Here is a 23,971-nt window from a genome sequence, read left to right on the forward strand (position 1 = left end):
TTTTGGTGTGAGAATCTGTAGTAAACAAATATGTTTTTTCATGAGTCTGTGGAATATGAATCTGAGGTTGGGATCTTCCTGCAGCTCCACAATATTACCTTCAATATGGCATATGAAGCAAAAATAGTGTACTTCCTGCTATTTAAATATTGTATCGGTCCATATAGCAAATGTGATAACATTTTAATTGCGCAGCCCTTACCCTTAGTTTAATAACATGAAGACGACACACAATGGAACAAGGTCCATTGACAGGTGTGTGCTTGGGCTAAAAAGGCCCTAAAGCAGCCATCACAGGATCCTTTTGTGTCCTCATGGAGCAGAACAAGTGACAAGGCTTTGGATTTATGGGTCGGGGCCTCCAGCAGGGTGGCAAGCTGCAGCGGGGCCCGGGCAGCGCAGCGGCAACACCGCCTCCATCTGTTGTCACGGTCTGCTCAGATCTGCATGCTAATCCTTCTCTACCCACACCTTCATGAAAACACCCTTGTGGCAGCGATACCGACGCAGCTCTTTCAGGATGAGGAATTAACAAAGCAGGGAGCACAAAACACACAGAGCGGAGGTTTATAGGATGTGCAATGCAGATAGAGCGGAGGGTACAAATGTGAATTTAGAGGGAAATTAAAGAGGTAGGAACCACAACCTCAGCAGTAGTTATCTCTTTAACACATATACATTTTGTCACAACTCAAGGCTGAGAGCGTAGAAGATCGGCTTGATGTTTGCTAATACATGCAACATATGAATAGGGTAGTCAAGGACACTTCTTTCAAGGTCTCAAGGTCGGTGACATTCAGCGGGTGTGGAAAGCGCGGTTCCCTGCCTCCGTTTAGCAGATGTAGCTGCTGGCGAGAGTCTTCTCGAGCTGACTAATCATTTGTGTATGCAGTTATAATATGCTTTCAATGTCTGAAAATACATATCATCCATCAAAGCACTGTTGTAATGTCTTTGGGCTTGAAAAGGGCACTGGGAGTAGGTGTGGCATATCTAAGAACTAATAAATATACATTTCCTCAGGCAAGAGGGGAAGGCTGCAAGATCTAAGGATTGATTTCCTACCCTGCCGACAAAGCAGATAAGGGTTGAAACAGTGCAGGCATGCACAAATCTACATTCTGCAAACAAAATGTAGAACTTTATAAATGCATGTTTCACACAGAAAAACTGAGTCTGGGTCTGCCTGTATGTTTAACATGTCTGGGAAATAAAGAGGATAAAGTATATATGTACAGTATGTTGTTATGTTTTATTAATTAGGAAGCCTTCTGCTTCATACAGGAGTCCACGTGGACTTACTTCATGTATTCACATTTGGGACACACCCATACCATGTGGGAAGCTACAGAAAAAACATCTGTCATGAACTAAAGGAAACTGCCAGTTGAGTGAAAGTTTTTTTTTTTTAAATCATGAACATTTGGAGAGTTTTGATGAGATGAATGTAAGACACCAAGATGTTTTGTAGATTAAGCATTTTTGCAGCCAATGTACCATGACAAACATCAGCAAGAATTAACTGCTTCCTAAAACGTTCACTCTGTAAAACCAGAAAAAGTGTTCATTCAGCTGTTTCATTTGGAAGACACAGGGGAAACAAAACAAAAGGCAGGGAAATGTTATCATGTTATCTCAGAGATGATACCGTATCTCTAACAATGTTTTTAGCCTTAGGGAAAATAACTCAACACTAAAATATTTTTTTATGTTAAAAATCCATATTCATCTTAATGAAAGAGAAAGAGAGAAAAACCATTTATTTCTTTATCGTTCTAAATTCGCAAATGAAAGTATTCGGCCAATTAAAAAGTTATTTTGGCAGCATGTCAAAATAAAAGATATTGGAATATTAGACTTCAAAACGTTATCCATTTTTAGCTGCTTTGTGAACAGTCAGCCTAAACAGCAGAGAGTCTTACCATGACAGAGATGTGCAGGATGCGGAGCTCCTCCTTTGCAGAATTGCTGGCCGGGTCTTGGGTGGGCTCGGGGGGGTTCATGCTGCCGTCCTGGTGGTGGATGTGGAAGAGCAGAGTGCCGTTCTCCAGCCATTGCTGCTTCCATCGCACCATAGGGATGTCCTCTGAATTCCCAGAGATCTCTGCCGGAGACAATGGACAGATAAAGGTGACTAAATGATAGGCAAAATGCTGTTGCAAAGCAAATTACAACTTCATGGAGATCCACAGGAATTTGCGATCAAAAAAGAATGACATCTTGTAGTGTTGTGTTGTTATATTAACTTTATTAACTTTTTACGATTTTGTAAAACTAAGTAAGTCATTTGGGCAGGACTAAGACTCCTCAACAGCTGTTTGACTAAGGCTCTTGAGGTTTAAGGTTTTTATTGAAAAACTTGAAAAAGGCTATTGAATGAATTGCCGTGACATTTGGTATGGACCTAGCAGATGATTCAGAGCTCAAGACTTGAACGTTGGGAATTCTCTGACTTTTAAGCTAGCATTACCTTCACACCCTGGGACATGCTATAAGGGACAGCTGTACATAAATGTGTTGGCAGCATTTGCTTATAAATACTTAACACTGGTTGACATTTCAGGTTTTTATTGCAAATAATTGCAATGACATTTGGTACTGCTAACAAATAGAATACACAAACAGAGACCTAGTGGATGAATTGGTGAAGATGTAGTGCAGACATTCATGGTTCCCAGATGTTGTATCATAATGACTTTGGTGAACAATCAACTTTTAAACAAGCGTCACCATCATGTCATGCTAGAAGGTCATCTGTACGTAAGTCTTATACTGTAGCAATCGAGTGGTACAGACCATTGAACAAGGTCAAACTATGGGCATACAACACCTGTGTTAGAAAGCCCACACATTGATATCATAAGTTTGTTTGTTGATGTTATGTTATAAGTGTCTTTCCTTTAATGCTCCTGGTGAATTGAGCTGTTACATGCGCATGACGTCATCGGAGCTGCCGTGCCTGTGTGCCGGTGATATGTTTACTTTCAGTTTCGTTTATGAGAAGACAATGCCTTTTCCTCCTGTTTTTCTTCAACATTCTCTTTACTTTTATGCTGTTAAGTGTTGTGTGTAAATGCATAGAGGTGAGTTCATTTGTGCAATGTAAACTTGTCAGTGTTTATATTATATGTAGTAAAAAGCAATATTAGCAGGGGCGGCGCCAGGGGGTTGCTGGCAGTTGCTATAGCAACTCCAGCAATTGGCCTAGCAACGGCTTAGCAACCCCATTGTTTTGTTATGAAAAAAATGTGTCTATATATATTTACACATTCTCGCGAAATCTTTCTGGGGTCTTTGTAAGTTCAAGCGCGAATTCTCAGTATGTGAAATGAACAGACAGATCGAAAATGGAAAAATGTCTAACAAGCCAGCGAAAACGACCGCGATCTCAAACGGAGCCGGTCCAGCTGGACAACCCTACTATCCACAAGGATCCCGATGTTACTATTACTAATGAAAACCGGGAGGATTGGGACCACGAAGAACAGGTGCCCCCGGCCCCGCCAACTGACCCACTGCCCCCGCAGCAGCAGGACCAGCTAGCTGCTACGGCGAGCTGCAGTGGAACCAGCGGAGCTAGCGCTGCTCCCCGACCCCTCCACACCGTAATTGACATCAGCCGGTCAGCCTCTGATGGACCAAGACGTCCCATGCTTAGAAAATACCCGACCAAGAAGTACGGACTGCAAATGCGGTCATTCAATCGCTGATGGTACGAGCAATACACTTGGCTCGAGTACTCAGTGACTATGGACGGTGTATTTTGTTTTGCCTGCAGGCATTTTGCTCACGAAGGACGCCGGTTCCATAAAGAAACCGCCTTTACCCATGAAGGATTTAGCACCTGGGTTAAAGCTACGCAGTCATTCCTTACACATGATGTGAGCAGTGGACATAAATGTGCCATGGATGCATGGTCTGAATTTAAAGTAAGGAAAGAGAGTAGCTCAAAAATCAGCAACGCACTCAGCGAGGGACATTCAAAAACTGTATGTGAAAACAGGGAATATATGCGGGCAGTTGTGGAAGCATTGCGTTACACTGCGTGTCAAACCATTGCACTACGGGGGCATAGGGGGAGTGAAGGAGCCAACAGGGGGAACTTCATCGAACTTTTAGACCTGATTGGCAAGTTTGACAAAACTGTGGGGGAAAAAATATCTGACAATCCAAGAGATACAAAGTACACACACCATGACATACAAGATGAGCTAATTGAGCTGATGTCAAATATGGTCAGGGATCAAATCAGTGGGGAAGTACAGGAAGCTGGAGTGTTTGCACTGATGGTGGATGAGAGCAAAGACGTGAGTAAAAAGGAGCAGGTGTCTGTGGCAGTGCGGTATATACATGACGATGGCATAAAGGAGGAGTTCCTTCACTTCACCCCAGCTGATGGACTAGACGCAGATTCACTTTTGACAATGATCAAACAGACGCTCAGTAAATGCAACATTGATCACAACATGTGCATTGGCCAATGCTACGACGGTGCCGCTGTCATGTCGGGGTGTAATAACAGTGTGCAGGAGAGATTTCGGAAGGAGGTGCCACAGGCACTTTATGTACATTGCCATGCCCACCGGCTTAATTTAGTTTTAGTTGACTGTGTCAAGAATGTAAGACCAGTAGGGGATTTTTTTGAAGTTGTGCAGATGCTGTATAATTTCTTTTCTGGCTCTGTTATGCACAACATTTTCCATACAAAACAAAAGGAACTTGAACCAAAACAAAAGCCAGTTGAACTAAAAAAGCTGTCAGACACTAGATGGGCTTGTCAGTATTCAGCACTGTGGGCCATTCAGAAAACCCTGCCAGCTATCTGTGCCACACTCGATGGGGTCATCACGCAGTCAAACGCTCGCAGGAAGACAGAAGCCAGAGCAGTGAAGGCACTGATAGACCGTCAGTTTGCTGTGCAACTCGCTCTATTTGAGGATATGTTTCGAGCAACCAAATTCTTGTCCGACCATTTACAGTCCCCAGATATGCAACTGGCCTCTGCTACGGATCTTGTTGAGTCGATAATTACATCCCTCTCCGAAAAGAGAAATGAAAAATCATGGGAGGAAATTTTGGACAAAGCACACGCCCTCTCCACCAAGACTGGCATCCCCGTCAAGTTGAGACAAGAGCGATGTCAGACTCAGCCTGCATGCCACCTACAGGAGTTTGTAGTTGATGCTCCAACAGGAAAACTTCCACCTCTCACCTCCTCTGATGACATCCGCAAGCACTGCTACTACCCTGTCATTGATAGACTTGTCAATGAAATGAAAAGGCGCTTTTCGTCTGAATCTTGTGGCGTGCTGCAGGGCACGTCTGCCTTAAATCCAACTCACAAGTCATTCCTTGAGCTGGAGCACCTATCACCCATGGCCCAGTATTATGGGGTAAAAACGGACAACCTGTCTGCAGAACTGCACCAAGTTCGAAGGCTCCTTGACCGAAAAAAGCAGCAGCAGCAGGGACAAACTGTGAAAACCAAGCACGAATTTCTCTCTCTTCTCCGGCCATACAAGGACGCATTTATTGATTTGCACAGACTTTTGTGTATATCGGTCACACTGCCTGTCACGTCTGCAACCTGCGAACGCAGCTTTTCTTGTTTGCGGCGTGTGAAAAACTACATGAGGAGCAACAGCGGGGACTTGAGGAATAGCAATTTGGCTTTGTTGTCCATCAATGCCGAACGAGCAAGAGCCCTGGATGTGCAGGAGGTCATAGACGCGTTTGCTTTGAACCACAACAACAGACGCATTGTCCTGCTGTAACAGATGTGACCCATTGGTGAGTGGCTCTACCCCCCCTTTTCACGTACACACGTGTGTGTGTGTGTGTGTGTGTGTGTGTGTGTGTGTGTGTGTGTGTGTGTGTGTGTTAGGGGTTTCACCAACTAATCGACTACCTTTACCACTAGTCGGCGCTGTAGGCCCTAGTCAACTAGTCGTGAAAGAAATGGAGGTAAACGAGGTGCTGCAAAATGCTCCAAAACACGTCCGACATTCTTATGTATGGCAGAACTTCAACGAAGATGTAACCAACTCCAGAGTGAAGTGTCAGTTGTGTACAGCTGTACTGAAGTACAATACATGCATCTGCTATGCGCAACCATCTGAAGATGAAACACCCGCTGCCGACAGCTAGCACTAGCAGTAATGCTAGCACCAGTGAGCAACGGACCGGCGTCAGCGCTGGACAGAGGCAGACGAGCAGCAAGAAAACACGAGTCAACAGTGATGCGGATGATGAGCTACGGGATTAATGCCAGCGGACACCGCATATCCCCACAATGGATAATCCACTGGAGTGGTGGGCAGAAAACGTGCACCGCTTTCGAGGAGCTACCTGGCTATTCCAGCCACAAGCACACCGAGTGAGAGGGTTTTTTCCCTGGCAGGCAACACTGTCACCCGAAAGCGGTCAAGCCTCCTTCCCTCACATGTCGATGCGTTGGTGTTCAAACCAAACCAAAAATATGGAAAGGTGGACGGTATCGTGGAGGACAGCGAAGTGTTGCGCAATGCGCTGTTGCGCACTGGATTTACGTGGCATTTATGTAAACAATAGTTTTTTGCTGTCGATTTTGGTGAGTCCAGTTACTGTTTGTTATTTACTCAGCCATGTAACACAAATTAAAATGCAGTGTTTAATGTTACTGTATGAGTTCCAATATAAAATACAGTTGTACACCTCTCTTTGTGTGTATTTATTATGACGTAACGACTAGTCGACTGCTATTTCGAAAAACGTGTCGACTAGTAAATATTGGTAGTTGTGAAACCCCTAGTGTGTGTGTGTGATCAGATGTGCACAGTTCGGTACATTTATTACATTGTAAAGTTAAGTTATATAGGAAATGTTGTTTGTGGGAGTTACACCTTCCAGGTGTGTGTGTGTGTGTGTGTGTGTGTGTGTGTGTGTGTGTGTGTGCGTTTTCCGGTGTGTGCAGGCAGGGAGTACGAGACGCTAGGAGTTGTGTTCGAGTGTGGGGAAAAGTGTTATACTATTGATTGGTTCTGTATTGATTGGTTCTGTAAATAAAGAGAACGTTTTCGACATTGAAGGCTAGAGTGATCTGTGATCTTGAATAGCGGTGAACGCTACAATATGAACAGGCTCGTGCTTGGCCCACTGGTATTGTTTGTTTATTTATTTTGAAAATTATAAATTAAAAAAACTAGCAACGCCGTGCTGTCATATAGCAACTGCTAAGCTACTGCAGCAAAACAATCCTGGCGCCGCCCATGAATATTAGTATCTTAGTAGGCAGTAATGTCTCTAGTTTGTTAGCGTTGCTGGATGCTAGTGGTAGCTTAGTTGCTAACTTCTTTGTATTCCACTCGCTTGTTTAATTCAATTGTATTGATTCTATAATTGTTTTATAATAGATAATTGTGATTATTATAAATGCAATTCCTTGTTTGTACTATTTTCACAGACCACACACACATGGCTAACAGCAAGACCGAGTATAATTAAAGATCTAAACTGGGAAAGTCCGTTCTCCGTGTTCTTTTACAACCTGCCTCACTCTTTTGGCCACTTCCTGCTACAAAACATTAGATTCCGATGTTGGGTTTATGAATGACTGGTTTTCAATTGTATGTGTATTCAGTGACTGCCATCAACCCCTTCTATCCCCAAACTCACTTTGTAAACTGCAAACGTTTATATCCATGTTAGGAGGAACAAATATCCCAGAAAATAATGAAAACCCCAAAAAGATAAAGATGAGTAAACACTGAAATTGTAGAAGCAGTGGAGCATAAAGAAACATTGTGCTTTGTGTCATAGCTCAGTTCCTCAGACACTGAGCTGTTTGATATATTAGTGATGTACGCCAAAATACACAGTGCTGAGATGGAAGACATTATAAATGCATGCTGTATGGGTTATTCTCTGTTATGTAAGTGTGGAAATTAGCAAAGATGCATCAGGCTCAAAAGTCATGAGAGGTAAGAGCGCTGACTGGAAGAAACGATAAATGAAAGCCGAGATCACAGAAAGTGCAACTCCAGACTGAATCCGGTCTCCATACAGACAGGCATGCTCCAATAGGCTGCTGCTGAAATGGAATATATATTCCTGGCTAGACTGTGTTGAGAGGGTGTACACAGTAAGTAACTGTGTAGTTATTTGCTAATAAAACAATATCTAATAAACTAGGTTAAAACAGGCCCACATTTGGATAGAAGGTCTTTTTACTTAGGTAGGTTACATACAACTGTTTCTTCTAGAACTGTGGTAAATAGATTTTAATGTGAATGTCTTTACGCTACAGAAAAATTTATTTACTGAGACAATGTCGAAACAATGGTTAAATGAAGCATAGAAAAAAATGTTGAACCAAATCCAGTCTAGAATCAACACATCGACACTATAACTAATTGCTATAACAGGTACCAAAACTGTTGTGAACATAAACAATCCTATTTAATTTAAATACTGCTAATATTGTCTCGCAAACAAAACAGATCAGGGACACCCAGAAGGTCTTACTTATTGCAGCCATTCATAGAGGTGCCCAGTACGTCGACCGCGGGCAATGCTGGTAGATCGCGAGTCATTCATTTAAAAAAAATCCAGCTCCGTTAAAATAGACATCCCTCCTCCCTTGGCCTCCCTGCCACTTAATTCAGGAGTTTACTTGATTGACAGAAAAAGCGACCTATCGCTTTCCAGTCTGTTAAACCAGAATGCAAAGCGATACAAAATCAGTCAAGTGCCGGGAAAACTAAAATTAAGTTAAAGAGGCAAACGAGAGACAAACAACAACATGAGTGCGGGACCGAGCAAAAAGCTAAATACATACCACTTCCACCCAGAATGGGAGGAAGAATATGTTTTTGTGATGTCACATTCAAAGGTTATTTGCCTTAGTTATTTGCAAAGCAAGCGTCGCTCTGCCAAAGAAAGGTAACGTGGAGAAGCATTATCGGAGTGTTCACAAGGCATATGACAGCGACTTCCCTCCGAGTAGCGAGTTGAGAAAGAGAAAGTTCATGTATTATTGCTACAAAAACATTATCTTGCAGTCTTAGTGTCGCCAACTCGTTTCTAACATGCAAAAAGACAAACAAAAATGCGTCTATGGTCGGTGTATTTTTGATCTTTCCAATCGAATGAGATCTCTCTCCCGTCTGTGTGGGAGGGGGCGGGGCAGTTTACACACACTCGGCTGCTACATGCAGCAACACACGGAGGAGATGGCGGAGAGAACCGCTCCAAGGTGTGGTTAAATGTTACCCGTCTCGATGTGGACAATGCTCCTTGCCAATAGTGTTTAAGGGCATGTAAGGGCGTTAACACGAGCAATTTATCAAAAAAATTTAGCAAAAGTGCAATACATTCAGACGGAGCAGTGCACCGGGTTCGACTGTCTTTCTAGTACAGGGGTGGCCAAACTTTGCCTAGTTTCATGCGGCTCTTCAGTTCATATCGAATTGTATATGTGTGAGTTTGGGGGAGAGACACTGACTCCTGACTAGTGTTGCACGGTGTACCGATACTTGAAAGGTATACCGCGATACCCTGCCGTTAAAAACGTTACTATTCCTCCGTTTCATTAGTATGGTACTTTAAGAATGACGGGGGAAAGTACTCCGGTGAGAAAGCGCTGTTTTAATAAGAGCCGTGTGTGTTCAACGCTCTGCTTCCACTCCCTGCACTGCAGCAGCCGTGCCTAAAGTCCCGCCCCTCTCAAGAACGCTCTAAGTCCCTTCCCTCTCTCGTGCACACGCTAGCTGCCAGAGCATGTGAGAAAACGAGAAGCATGGCTGCAAGTGGGAGTGCAACTGCCGCTGCGCCTCGGCTTGTTGACAAAAAAGACGCCAGAAGCGAAATTTTGATGTATTTTAGATATACCTCTGACAGTGAGGGCAAGCCTACGGACACTACGAGGCCTGTCTGTAAGAAATGTTTTAATTGTATTTAATACGAATTCTTGTCATTTATTTTATTTATTGTTCTCATTGTTTAAAAGTTTGTGTTATAGTTATGGTTCTGGTGTGAAATAAAGCACAATAATTACATTTAAGACTGTTTCGAAAAAGAATCGGAATTCTTGTCTTGGTATCGAAACCAAAATGTTGGTATCGTGACAACACTACTCCTGACAGTTAAACCTGATATTTAGTAGGTATCGAATGCTGGTAATTCTGACGTAATTTGGCCGGATAAAGTTGTTTGGGCTCGGATAAAATCGCTCTGTTACTTTCGTCCCATGTTACTTTCGTCCCAGCTCTGTGGTGTCAGTATGAGAGGATGACAGCGCGTCTAATTTTGATGTGGCCCAAGAGCCAATCACAATAATATCTGCGATGCAGTGAACCAATCACCTTTGAGGGGGGGGGGGGGAAACCTATCGTTGATTAAGCATTATCCATTGTCTTGGAGGGGCGCTGCGCTCCGCCAACTGAGCCCCAAGCCCCCCCCCCCCCCTGAAATTGAAGGTGTTTAAATAATATATCTTTTAAATATATATATATATAAATATATAGCACCAAATTGCAAATAATCTATAACTACTGTCACTTTTCACATTGAACATGTGCTCTTTTATTAAATAAACTAAACGCTTTCATTTTAAGTTGTGAGTTCATTGTTTTTTACCCTAAGAAACACTGATGCATTAATCAATAACAATAATCCACAGCTCCTCTCTCTGCTCCAGAGGATTTAAAAAATATATATCCCAATGCCACAAAAATGCATCAGTGACGTGGTTGAAATCTTGTCTCCAGAAAACAAAAAACTGAAAAAAGTGGTATCAGTGACTGTGTGTTTGATGTGGCTCTTTGCAGTAACATAGACAAAATGTGGCCCTTAATCTCTGACTGGTTGGACACCCCTGTTCTTGTGGCTCTAGCCCCATCCACGAGTAACGTTTCCATGTCAGCAACACACGGAGTTAACACAATTATACAAACATGGGTTAATGATTAGAGGTAACAGAGTTACTCTTTATTTTGGTAAAGTTTCAGCTATTCTGTTAACAGTTCTGTCATCAGATTATTTAATACGATTTGTTAAAACATTGTTGTTTCTTTTGATGTGAAATATTATTTATTTAATTAATAAAAAGCAATGTTAATTTTATTTAGTTAATTTAATAATATATGTATTTTTGAATCAAGTATTCATCTTTATTGTCTTCATTGATAGTTTCCACATGCCTAAAACAACCTCAAGCTAAATCTAAAAGTTGATGGCTAAATAAGAGCGTTTGAGAAATTGTGCAAGGCATAATAGTCTGAATAGTCGATTAATCGTTTAATTAATCGATAGATTAATCGATTATCAAATTAATCGTTTGTTGCAGCCTAGTTATCCCATGTATAAATAAATCGTGTTATTCAGCAACCCTTGCAATTTGGGATTTTATTTTTGGTTGGTAGACCTCGGTGAGCTGGTCATTTCAAAAGTAGCTCACCAGCCAAAAAACTGTGGGCACCCCTCGCAGTGAGTCTTTCAGATTACACAAAAATAGGACATTTTAAAACAACCTCATAATTTAACTTATAAACGCAATTGGGGTGTAACGGTATCCGTAATCGTCCTGTACCGTCACGGTTCGTACGTCACGGTTCTGTGCATGCAGTCGACGAATACGCCTTTTTTTTTTACAAGTGGGAAAGAAGTCTGTCATTCAGCGCAGTATCCAATACACTATATATAATCCAGGGGGCGGTATTGCGCCTGAAAGCTGTAGTAGAGGACCCCGGCTTTTATTGATTGTGATTGAAAGTGATTGAAACACTATCTTATTATTTATTTTGTAATATTTTCAAGACATGCTTTTTAGTTTTACAGCTTATTGAATCTTTTTGTTTCACATCAGCCATTATAGATAATACGGCCATCTGAGTGTGTGTGGTACTGTTTGTGGTTTGTTTTTAACTGTGTAATACAGTTAATTATTCAAAATGTTAGAGTTCCTTATTTTTAAATTGAAACTTGCACTACTGTTCAAATAAAAAACAAATCTGGAATTATGCATTTGGGACTTTTTTTTGCTTTTTCTTGTTGTACCGAACCCGTACCGAACCGTGACCCCCAAACCGAGGAACATACCGAACCATGAATTATGTGCCCCTTTACACCCCTAAAACGCAATACTTAATTTCACTGAATAAGGTCTTAAAAGCATCATAATGTAACTTTCGTACATTAACAGATAGCTTTATTATTATTATACAAAGCAGGAATGTGCTGCTGATTGGCTTCTAACAGCCAGCAGTACAAGCTCTCCTTCTGAGGATTTCAACATTTGTTGTTCACAATGTAAATGTCTCTTTATATAGATCTTAAGAGCTCGCACTCAACACTGCACTTCCTTGGTTCCTCAGCAGTACAGATGCCTAGAGTGACGTCAATCGGAAGAACAGTTGTTGAGAAAATCTAACGACAGACAGAGAAAATCTCATTTTAATTAGTTAGTTATTCTGTGTATTTGTATTGTTTATTTGCAGGTTTATAGTTTTCATTGTTGGTAGCAGAGTCACTCATTCCCTTTCAAGATTCTAATTAAGAAGTAGCACTGATCAAGTCCCCTTTAATGCACAACCGTATACTATTTATGGATCACTTTGGACTCTCTGCCATGAAATAGACTTCTCAGCTAATTATAGCTAGTATGACCCAATGCTGAACACAAAACCATTATCTGAATACATTGTGCCAGCTCTAGTGGAATACAAGCTATCAAATAATGTAAAGCTCATTTTACACATAGATGTCACAATGAACTCAGCAGAGAAGCTGTGCAAGCACAATGCAAAGCAAAAAGGGATGATGGGGTGCATTGAAGGGACACGGTCCTTCAGTGAATAGTCCATAATTGATCAAAGTCCATACTATGTTGCTAGTTTATTTGTGCTGTGGCGCAGCGATGGTTGCAGGGAGAAATCACGGCCTGTAAATAATAATGAGGATTAGGCTTGATCAAAGGGAAAAGCCCAAAACTAAGTGACTCCAGCAGTACGTTAACGCACTTGTGTCAGCAGGGTAGATGAGAATTAGGATGGGAACAACAAGGACTGGAAAGCAACAAAGAGGTGAGACATAAAATGTTCAAGACGTCAGCTCTCACTACACACAACCTACTTATCTCTGCAAGGCGTGGGTAGAGATCTATATATAAACGCAGCTAACCCCATGCAGCACAAGACCATTACACTGATTACTGCCTGAGATGTAGTTGCAAGCAAGATTTTACTGCTGATCGCAGGCTTTTGCACAGTGTGCAAAACTTCAGAGCTATGTATCCAGTTACACCTGCACAACGCAGGTCTCAATTGATTTGGAGGCTTTACACTAGTATTCTGACTGGGGAAAAACAAAATGCATTATGGGAGCGAGCCAGGAGATCAGGACCTCTGCTGAATTATTTTGACCAGTTTTTTCTCGTTTTCCCCATCATTCGTTCCCTAAATGTGGAAACACAAGATCACTGGAGTAGCATTTTTTTTATATTTCCACATTCATCATCACACATGGGATAACATTATCGTAGGTATATATCTCTAAATAATTACAACACATGTATTAATGCTACATCCCATTACAGTTACAGAAAGATATTCATATATTTATTATTTTACTCTACTATTTAAAAGCGTTATTCCAAAAGATACAAGGGTATACACTTTGGAAGGATTGCCAAAAAACATTAAGAAAAACAAGTGTGGTGCATACTAACTTACAGCTGAAGCCAAACTCGCACTATGGTCGAACCAATGAAGGATCTTTACAGTTAATGGATGGATTTCAATTTCTCACTGACGTGTGGTTTTTAGAATAATAATATTCTTTCAATTTACTTTTCTCTTGTGCCATCATGAGTTTGACAGTTTGGGCTCAGAGGGAAATATCTAAATGCTGAACAATTAGATATGAACATAGATGTTACCCTCAAAATTAACTGTAGTCACGTTTTCCTTCCCCGAAAAATCAAACTGTGTCAAATACTTTGGTTAATGAGTGAACACCTGTAAGAGGATTGACATCCTCAGACGATATTGTAGTGTTTAGCACATACTCAAGTAACAAACTAACACATTAAACTCAGATGGAGAATATGATAATAAATATTCCTGCTAAACTCAGGATTCACATCATTAAGCTAGCATTCTTGTAAAAAGGTCTACTTCAATGCCATGGAGACAAATGGTGTGACCAGGTGCAGCTGTCGACTTTTAGACTTGCTATTTTCCTAAAAATAGATTTTTCTCATCTCCCAGACTTAAATTAGTTAGCTAATGTCTCTAATGTAAATGGCCAATTCACTTTATATGGACCATCTATGTAAGCACTTACCTAGCTTAATCTATTCATAGTAAGAGCAGGCTTCATTAATACTTGGTGCACACATTGTACATACATGAGATAACAATGCAGTACGGGCCAGCACTATACTTCCCCCTGTGTGAGTGCACACCACCTTGCTTGTCAGACAGCCCATTCCACTGATTACTGGCCAAGAAAACACTTGCATGCTGGATAATAGCCATAACCCTTACAGGGTATAACCTGTTTACAAAGCAAAACAATGTTTTTCCTGTGACACAGCAGTGTGTGTGTGTGTTTTGTAATTGTGAGAGTATAATAAGATTTGGCCTGACAATAATTGATGCCCTCATGCCGCAGTGAAGAGGGAGTTCCCTCTGCCCAAGGATAAGATTTAAGAGAGTCCTGAATAGTTTTAACCTAAATGCAAATGATGTGCCACAGTGTGACAAGGCACTTTTTTAAAAAGTGTGCTCCCTCTCCCTCTGGGGACTAGTTTGCCATGAGATCGGTATTAATGAGACCGCCGCCTTGGTGCATGGAACTATGTGCAGCACCACCCAGCAGGGAGGAAGAAGGATGGAGAAAAAAACGGAAAGAAAGAAAAAAAGGTAGGGAGGGAGACAGATGAAAATGCAGGGGTGATGAAGGAAGTGTTGGAAAGGGAGGGAGAAAAAAACAAAGTGGCCACCCACGAGCATTAAAATGTATCAAAGTAATCAGATTAAGCGGCATTATTGGTGTAGCTACTCTGAATGCAGATTCGCTGGAGCATTTCGTTTAAAAGGAGTTTCAATTCCCTTCGAATTAAATTGACAAAGCATCTTTCTTAAGCATTTTGAAAGCCTAATCTTTAATCCAAGCATTAAACCAATGGGCAGTACCAGCACAGAGGATCCCACCACAAAGCATTTATTTCATTCACTAATTGATTGACAGAACACTTGGACCTTTTGCAGAATTCAGCAAGTTGTGTGCCTGCCAGAGGTGTGCTTACATTGTTAAAGATGTACTTTGTATTACAACGAGACACAAAAAGTCAAGAGAATACCTCTGTTGTATCCAGGCAGAACTGACAACTTACTGCGTGCAGTTTTAGTGCCAAGCCGGGGAACATGTTTGGAAAGATTTCACAGTATGAGGCTGTCAGATTTCAGCACCCAGCAGGGAAGTTGTGTTCCGTTCCAGGCAATAAGATCACAGTGAAGAGTCAGAGGTGGAATAAAATCATTCATCTTATTGGACTGTGCTTCCGGATAAGGATGGAGGGGGACTCAATGTTAAACTGGAGCTGCTATGGATTCATACAGGCCTTTAGGATTTTAAGCAGGTAGTTCGGGGACAATGTCATGCCGCTCGTTTTGTGGTTGCTGTCCCTATAATGATAGGTTAACTAGTCAAGACATCCGTATACTGTAGATTGGACGGATGAGGGCTTTTTGTAGGCCAACCCTGAAGTTGCCATCGCAAGGTCTACCTCAACAAAAGTCAATGGGATTTTACATTGGATTTTGGAATAGTGCAGAAAAATTACCTCAGTAGCAAACAAACATTAATCAAATAGCCAGAAGTAAAAAGCTAACGTTTGGCTATAAACAACAAACCTTATTTTAGGGCTATAACCAAAAAAAAATTAAAACACCTTGACTTCAATACAAGGGGAACCGGAAGTCGTAAAAAGCTTACTAACTTCCGGGTTTTAGGACTCCTTCCTTCACCAATCTTTTGCACACAAAAAGACAATTAACTCCTAGGGGTAACTGTCCATGCCGAGTTTTCTGCTGACACATCAGATGTGCATTGAGTAGAGGCCAAGGTCTCCTGACGATACCTTTGGGCTCTACTATCTGCTGCAACCCAGTGCAATCTCTCAGCAGGGTTTTTTTTTTAAATTGGTCTCTGTGATAATGTGAAGCCTGTTCCTACTATCTTCTTTTTTTAGATAAATGAGTGGCCTATTAGAATTGGCCACAACTGTGGTTTTACAAAAGTAACACAACAATTCATTTATTAGTATTCAAATGAACTACAGACCCTATGAAATATTTACAGAGAGGCTGGAATAATTTACATTAATGCATCAGAAGAGACAGGAATGATTTACTAAGTGTACTTGTGCATGCAGACTATGAATTTGGTTCTCATATTTCTGGAACAGAACCACAAAGTATCAGTTTGACTTTAGCTCTCCATTTTTTGTATTTCTTTGCTCTTAGCATTGACAAGTTATATTAAACAAATTCAAAAGCAACATCTCTTAACAGAATCATTTTGGTTGTGACTCTGAATGACCCTGAAACCTCATCCGTTTTTAATCAGGGTTTTTCCTTTGGTAAGAAAATTTTCCACAAGTAAAAACAAATCAAGTAATACATTAACAATAATGAAAATGTGAATAAAATAAAAAGTATGATAACATACACTTAGAATCCCCAACCTTACCACAAAGTGCAGCTTGCGTAAGAGCGAGTTTGCTCTCACAAAGGTTGTAATGCCACAAGTGTATTCTCTCTCGCTACACCCTGTTCCACAGAGACAATGATAACAATCGTCACATTGTGGAGTCACTAGAGGGCGAAAGGCAGAAATTACTTTGGAATTGTTGATTCTGAACTCCCCAAACGTAGTAGTAATAAACGACTATTAAAGAAAACTCCCCGGCTGATAACGGCTAATTTCCAGATCATTATTCCAATGTGAACACACGAAGGTCGTCCTTCAACCCCGTCCTCTAACCACACCAAAGTGAGGCTCGTTTCTGAGGGGGCTGTGAAGTATCCATTTCACACCGTAAACATAGCGCTTTAGCTGTGATGGAAGGTTAGGAAACGACTTTCACGTAGTAAAAACTTTATAATTCATCTTTAGTGGATACATGATGATATGAATATGTTATGTGGGCTTATTTGCACTATATGAGTCATAAGAAAGTTTTCTCAATGTGGCCAAGGCCTTGTTTGAAAAACAATGTCTATGAATCACTCTCCTGCATATTCCTGTTTGCATAATGTGGCATGGACAGAGGAATCTCAATATCACCATGGAAACAAAGCTTGAATTGATCATGAAAGCCATCACTCAAAAAGCTAGCCCATCATAAAGCAGATATTATAATATATTGGCTCTTTTATTTGAGATTCTTCTGAACGGGATATGAGATTATTTGGCATGTGATAATGTACCTAAATATACTCAATATATTAAAGGAATATTGTTGAGCTGGTACACTGCAGCTTGGTTCTTCACCATACCACGAACAAACAAAACATGTGTAGGCTATATATCTCCCACAATATACAAATACCGTTTCATAGTAGGCCTATTAATGTTGAATCAAATTTGTTTCCGATCACAAAATAAAAAAATATATATATATTTGAGTTAACTATTTCTCTACTATTTGCCAATAAAAGGTTGCATGTTTGTAGACCAAACATTATGCTTATTTGACTTTTCTCTGAGTATTATTTGTATCTAAAATAAGATACAACATGCTAGCTAATTTATAGCTAGTTGTATCACCCAATATGCTAAGCTAGGTTAACATACAACACGCTAGCTAATTGTTAACTACTTGTATCTCCAATTTTGCCAAGCTAGGTAAACACTGAAAGAATAAGAGATCCTTGAAACGCTTGTGACTTTTTCAGAATAAACACACTTGATAATCAAAATTGGCATGGAAGCGGGGCACATATTGCTAGTGTGTTGTTTGGCAAGGTAGATCTGAGGAGTTCATTTTTAACAGTTTGCTAACACCCCATAACATACTTGAGCATGTGCTGATTCTCGGCTAACACAGAGGGCAGACACGTGCAGTGAATTATACGGCTAAGGGTGTTTTATCTTATGCTGAGTCATTACTCAACCCAGCATAGAAACCAGTTTTCCCCAAGTCTGACAACATGCTGGTTGGAGCTATGATGCACTATGCTGTGAATTTTAATTTGGCTCCATCTGTAATCAGCATGCAGTATGTTCTGCTGCTTTTAAAAAGATAAACAAATAAAGCAAAAAAAAAGTTCAAGAGTTTTAAAGGGCCTAGAGTAAATACTGACGCCTTGATATTGATTTTCACAGCCGACTTCACAATACACAGCTAAAATACAAGTGAACTCCAGAACAGCTGAAGACAGCAGAATAAAAAGCAACGGTTATCCTTTGGTTCTGCTTCTTTTATTCTTGTCAAGCACTCCTCTTATATATCAACTATGCTGAAAATATCAATATTTGCATTGTTATTTACAGTACAAAACATATTTCATTCCCCTACTTCACAATGTGGAATCTTTATAACAATACTTTTTAGAAAGTAAGAAGTGTTCCTGCAGTTTAAAATGACAAATCATCTTTGCTTCTTTTGCAAGAATGTGACTTTTTTTTAACAATCTCTGCTTTTTGGGGGAAACACATGTACTAGTTGTGTCATTATTTATGAATTAAGGCATCATAAAAACATATATTATGTGGTATTTTATGATTGTTCTGCCTTAGATATGCCTTCCCTGAAGACATCGTAAGCTTAGACTCCACAGTTTATTAGCAAGTTAGTCTATGATATTGTTAAAGGAGTAATGGTATGCTTATTATTCTAAGGCCCATTCTGAATATAATCTGTGTGCAGTTTGCAATGGATTGAGTATTTAAACAGCACCTTAAACTGCCAATCAGATCTCATATTTTACAATCACCTTTAAGTTATCTAGTTAGGCAGATGGCAAACAAATGTTGATATCAATACTCAATGTCTATTTTTGTTAATTTACCTGTACATCTTTATTTCTACTGTTCTCTCATTTAATAGACAAAATAATGATTCCTCCCACAAATATAAAGTTGAAGTCATTAGCAATGAAACACACCATTGCACTAGGTCGTTTTTTCAGGGGTGTTTGCCGCTCTACCTAACATGGTCTGGTATGAGCATGTTTATGGTCGGTAATTATTGAATGTTAGCAAAGTTTAGATTGCTGTCTAAGACATTGCAGAGTTAGCAATGGCTTTAGGACTCTTCTTTACTTGGGCTAATGGTTCACGATAGTTTGGAAGTTATATAGGGTTTTTATTGTAAGTTATTGTAATGAATACACCACAGGGAGAACAGCACAAAGGAATACATATCAGGCTTTGTACACACATATAACACTTGTAAGTAGGATACTCTTTTTTTCAAGTTTAGTCTTGATCTTTTCATCACTAGCTTTAACCGTTTGAAAAAGTGCTGCCTTGTCATGTCAATAAACAAAACACTTACTTTGCCAAGCTAAGGTTTGAAAAACTCTATACCAACGAGGTGAAGAAGAAAGGCTAACGACCTGTTTATTGTTGAGTCTGGATTTCTCAGCAGTGCCCACTCACTGCTGTTTTCACTCCTAGATCTATATTTGCAACTGTATACTGTTGTGGGATAAGTGAATCTACCAAGCCAAAAGGTGTTCAGACATTTGAGGGAAATCTATAAAATGTCTGACTTGGACCTAATAGCATGCCCTTCTCTACTCCATCCCACTTAGTGATTGTGTTTGGTCAGACACAATGTAACATCTTGTTAAAACAGTATTCAACACAAAGTGACAACAAACACAAGACTATAGGGTACGCATCTGATTTAAATTCTAGCATGCACAAAAGGCTAAGAGTTTAATGTGATGATATCGACAGACGCTTTCAGTAGTAATGACACATGCAAACAGATTTGTTGATGGGAGATCAGCAGCCAAACAACGGTCTCAGAGAAAGGCTGTTTTCCGAGGCATGTTTGCCCAGTGGGAGGAGGAGAAGGGGGAGGAGACCATATGGCCGTGGAGCTATGTGCTTGTACTGGGATTTAACAGCAGCAGAGAGAGAAGGGTGTGAGTTAATGTGCATGTGGTGGTAAGAAGGGGTGAAGCTATTCTGCTCACATCCTCATGCAGTGTCAGGGAAAGCTGCCCTCTCTTACCTCTCCTATATCAGTCATAGCTTCTAGTTAGAGCGAGGAGGGAAGGGAAAGATAGTAAAGAGGGTCGGGGGGGCATTAAAATTGAAGCTGGTGTAATGGGATTAGTGGAGGCGAAGAATGCTGGAGTACAAGGTGGATGGGATGAAGAGGCAGAGAGAAAGAGAAACATTAGAAAGATACTGAGTTGGGTTTTTTGATCGGATGTCAAATCAAAATTCAAACTTCAGGGCACAAACCTTCTACTGCTGCTGCTGCTGCTACAAGCCCCCGGCCCACACACAAACACAAGTTTCCCAATCTGTGAACCACACAGGCATGTATAAGCAGCCCAAAACATGTCCAGAATTCTTATCGAAGACCTCCCGAACCACAGCCAAAAAGAAACCCTGCGAGCGCAAGTCGAAAAGGTTTTCTAGCAACTTCTTCAGCATGAGGACTCTGAGGACATTTCCTTGAAACCACACGATTGGAAAGAAATCTTGATGTCATAGCAACACCGATCCAGACGTTCATTAATAAAACACCCGAGCTGTTAAAACAAAAGAAGCCTGAAGAAATATTTTTGAATGAGTAAACAGGTGCTCTTTCTATTTGGCTGGTACCGACAAAGCAGAGTCTTCTTTTACTAAATCTGAGCACCTCTGCACCATGTGTAAGAAATGAATATGTTAAAGACAAAAGGTTTGTGACAAACAAAAGCTGTAGAAGCAATTCACATATAAGCACTCCCTTATCCCTATGGAACACATCTAGACTCATTTCATAAAGGTTCCAGTTTTTTACATGAATGAGAGTAGCAAACAGCACAATCAATCAAAGTCGCTCCCATTCCTAACAAGCACGGGACTCCTCATATTAACCGAGACAAAGCAAATGGTAAGTTGTGGTAGCTTGAGAGGTTCTTCATTTCAAATTTGATGTCTGATGATTATGTATGGGACACGGGAATGGTCCACTTCAAGGTGAGCATGGGATCACAGGAGATTCTGCCAGGAGCTCCTGTGAAATACATGGGGCGCTCAATTTGATGAGATCCAACAAGGCTGATCTCACTTGGCTGTGATTAGACATTCCAGTCGAGCAAAGTCACAAATCCTGCAGAGTTTCTGTGAATGTGATCACACAGATGAATCCCATTTGAGAGTGTGGGAGATGGATTGTAGTGTTGCCAAGATTGGAAGTTTAAAAAAAATTGTCTGGACAGGTTGCTAAGCTATTTGAATGAAAGGCGCTGAGGTGCAAAAGGTGTGGAGGCAAACAAAATAGAGCTAGGGCCGTTAACTGCAGCTATAGATTATTTTAACTATTACATGCTTAACAGACAGTGGAAAAAAGTATGTACCTACCACTAAACAGACCCTTAACGTAGAGGTGCACAGGCAGGGTTACAGATGCTTATTGCAAGAAAACTAGACTATACAACCATCTGTTCTCCTATATCTTCAGCAAAGATAGGGTTCACTGGAATGCAATTATGTTGTTGAATGCTATTCATGTGATGTTTCAGTTCTGTGACCAAACCATTTGAGTCACTTTAACCAAATGGAAACACATTTTCCCGGTAGGAAAATTCTGCTACATTATATAGCCATAAATGAGCATGCAAATGAGACAATAAACACCAACGGTAAACCGATAATGAGCTCTTGTTCTATCTTCAAAGAATCATTGTGTCAACCTGTAGCATGAATTCAAGCATGTTGAGGAGATTAACAAAGCAGCCATTCAAACGGGACCGCCCCTCGCCTGTAACACAGTCAACTCCATGTTGACTTAATTCAAAAGACATGTGCGGAGCAACCAACCAAACAAACAAACACCAAAGCTATATGCTATCCTGGGACGAATAGCAATTACGATTTATTTTACGTCTCATTGGTTAACCCATTTGTTTCCTATGCCAAGCCACGCATATGGAAAACAGCTTAATCTCCATGTGTAAGAGATGTAGAAAACGTGTGATGGTTGTGGAAAGGATCCTAATCCCCATTGCACTCACATCCGTCTTTGATCAGCCTTTACATTTTGTTAATATGTCATGCATCGTGTTGCCCTGTCTTTGCTCTTTTGTTTCACCAACTTGTTTGAATATATCATGTGGTAACAACACATATCTGGTACCAAGTCCGTACAAATCCTAGTTCTTAGTATCTTAGCCAATACTTTGCTGCAATAACAAACCACTCCACTTCCAGAAGCTTACCCCACCATTTTACCTGTCTGACTTGAGAAGAAAAGTGTAATGGCTGAGAGAAAACAGTTAAGATGACTATTTAAGCCACATCAACTTTTTAAGTATGCTGTTCATTGGGATGGCTTAGTCCTCCCAAAAGTCAGTTAAACATGCCTGCTAAATACCACTGGCCTAGTATATACAGTGTTAGCAAGAAGCTTGTGAAGTTCTTCCCCAAACATTTTGAAATAAAAACAATATTGTGAAAAAAATTGAATCCAGGCTCTTTACATATTTGCCCAACTCTTTTCTTTTACAATCATTTAAATTAAAAAGAGAAAACGTCTTTATGAAGGTAATGTGTCTTAACTATCAAATTCATAGTACTATGGTATGCAACTGGTTTGAGTTATGAAACGGCAGCCTTTAAATGCAAATACCAGCATGCAATGCATAGAGGGCAATAGACCCTGCCACTAAATCACAGACCATTCAAATATGTTTTCCACCAAATTACCACACAATGGCTTTTATATTGTTCTGTCTTATTCTATGTAGTCTGAGGTATGCCACATCAGTGGTGAGAATTAACATCAACAACAACAAAATGCAATGTATTTTAAAAGGCAAGAGACTGATGCTGTGATCTGTAGCCAACCTAAAGATTAGAATGCCTAAACATTTTTAAACCAAAGCCTTAGCGGCTAATCACTTTTTCTTCATTTGTTTTGAGCTGGAGACACACTCTAAACCAGCATCCATCAGTGAAGTTAAGGCAATCAGGTATCTACTGGCACTACTATGTCACAGTATCACAATGCAACTCATTGCAATCTGGACATACAGCTATTAGGTTGGATCAAGCTTACCATTTTTTTAAATGTTGGCTTTGGCTAAAAGTTTGTTCCAGTGATTATTAAACAGTTTAAACTATGTTCAGCTTGGTTTTCGAGATCCAGCACTTCTTGTGCAGTAAGTTCTCCACCTCTTTACCTTGTTGCATTTAGTTTGATCTTCCTGAAATTGCTCAAATAGTACATGATGAATTCAGTTAGATTATGACATTCAAGAAAAATGGCCTCACTCAAAGGTGTCCTGTGGCGATTTTCATGAAGTGATGGGACACAAAAGTGAAAGATTTAAAAAAAGAGACATGAGCTCTGTTTGCAGTCTCCAAGCCCAATCAACATTTTCAGATTTGACAAAGCTCCTCCGAGGCACAGAAATATATGACTGTTTTTACAGCCAATGTAGTCATTCCAATGAGATCAAGCTTATCTAGATGTAGAAAATGGGTGCGCCCCCCCTTTAAATGTATTACCTCCGTGGTGTGATATAGTAGCACTGCTGTTGTCCCTGAATACTAATCGGGGCCCACCTACACTCAGGATTATAGTTTGGATTTAAGAAACACTAAAGCCATGAATCCTGAATGAGGATTTTGAAGATAAGTCTTCTTTTTCCTGGCTTGTTTGAAATAATTACTAACACATGTCTTAAAAAGAGACTTATTTTCCTATGAGATAAAGACACACAGAGGCAACCATAAAAACATAGCAATTCAAGAT

At 40.4% G+C, this 23,971-nt stretch overlaps 1 protein-coding gene across 10 annotated transcripts in view; it reads right to left on the minus strand.

Annotated features, from left to right (window-relative positions):
* astn1 (astrotactin 1) overlaps window positions 1-23,971 on the minus strand; it is a 474,928-nt gene that overhangs the window by 380,908 nt on the left and 70,049 nt on the right. For all 10 annotated transcript variants that reach the window (XM_079652095.1, XM_079652090.1, XM_079652093.1 and 7 more), the window contains exon 2: window positions 1,923-2,104. In XM_079652095.1, coding sequence (XP_079508221.1) covers window positions 1,923-2,104 — 182 coding nt within the window. The remainder of the gene's footprint in view (window positions 1-1,922; window positions 2,105-23,971) is intronic.

This window comes from Notothenia rossii (genome assembly GCF_949606895.1).
Source record: "Notothenia rossii genome assembly, chromosome: 9".
NCBI classification, from domain to species: Eukaryota; Metazoa; Chordata; class Actinopteri; order Perciformes; family Nototheniidae; genus Notothenia; species Notothenia rossii.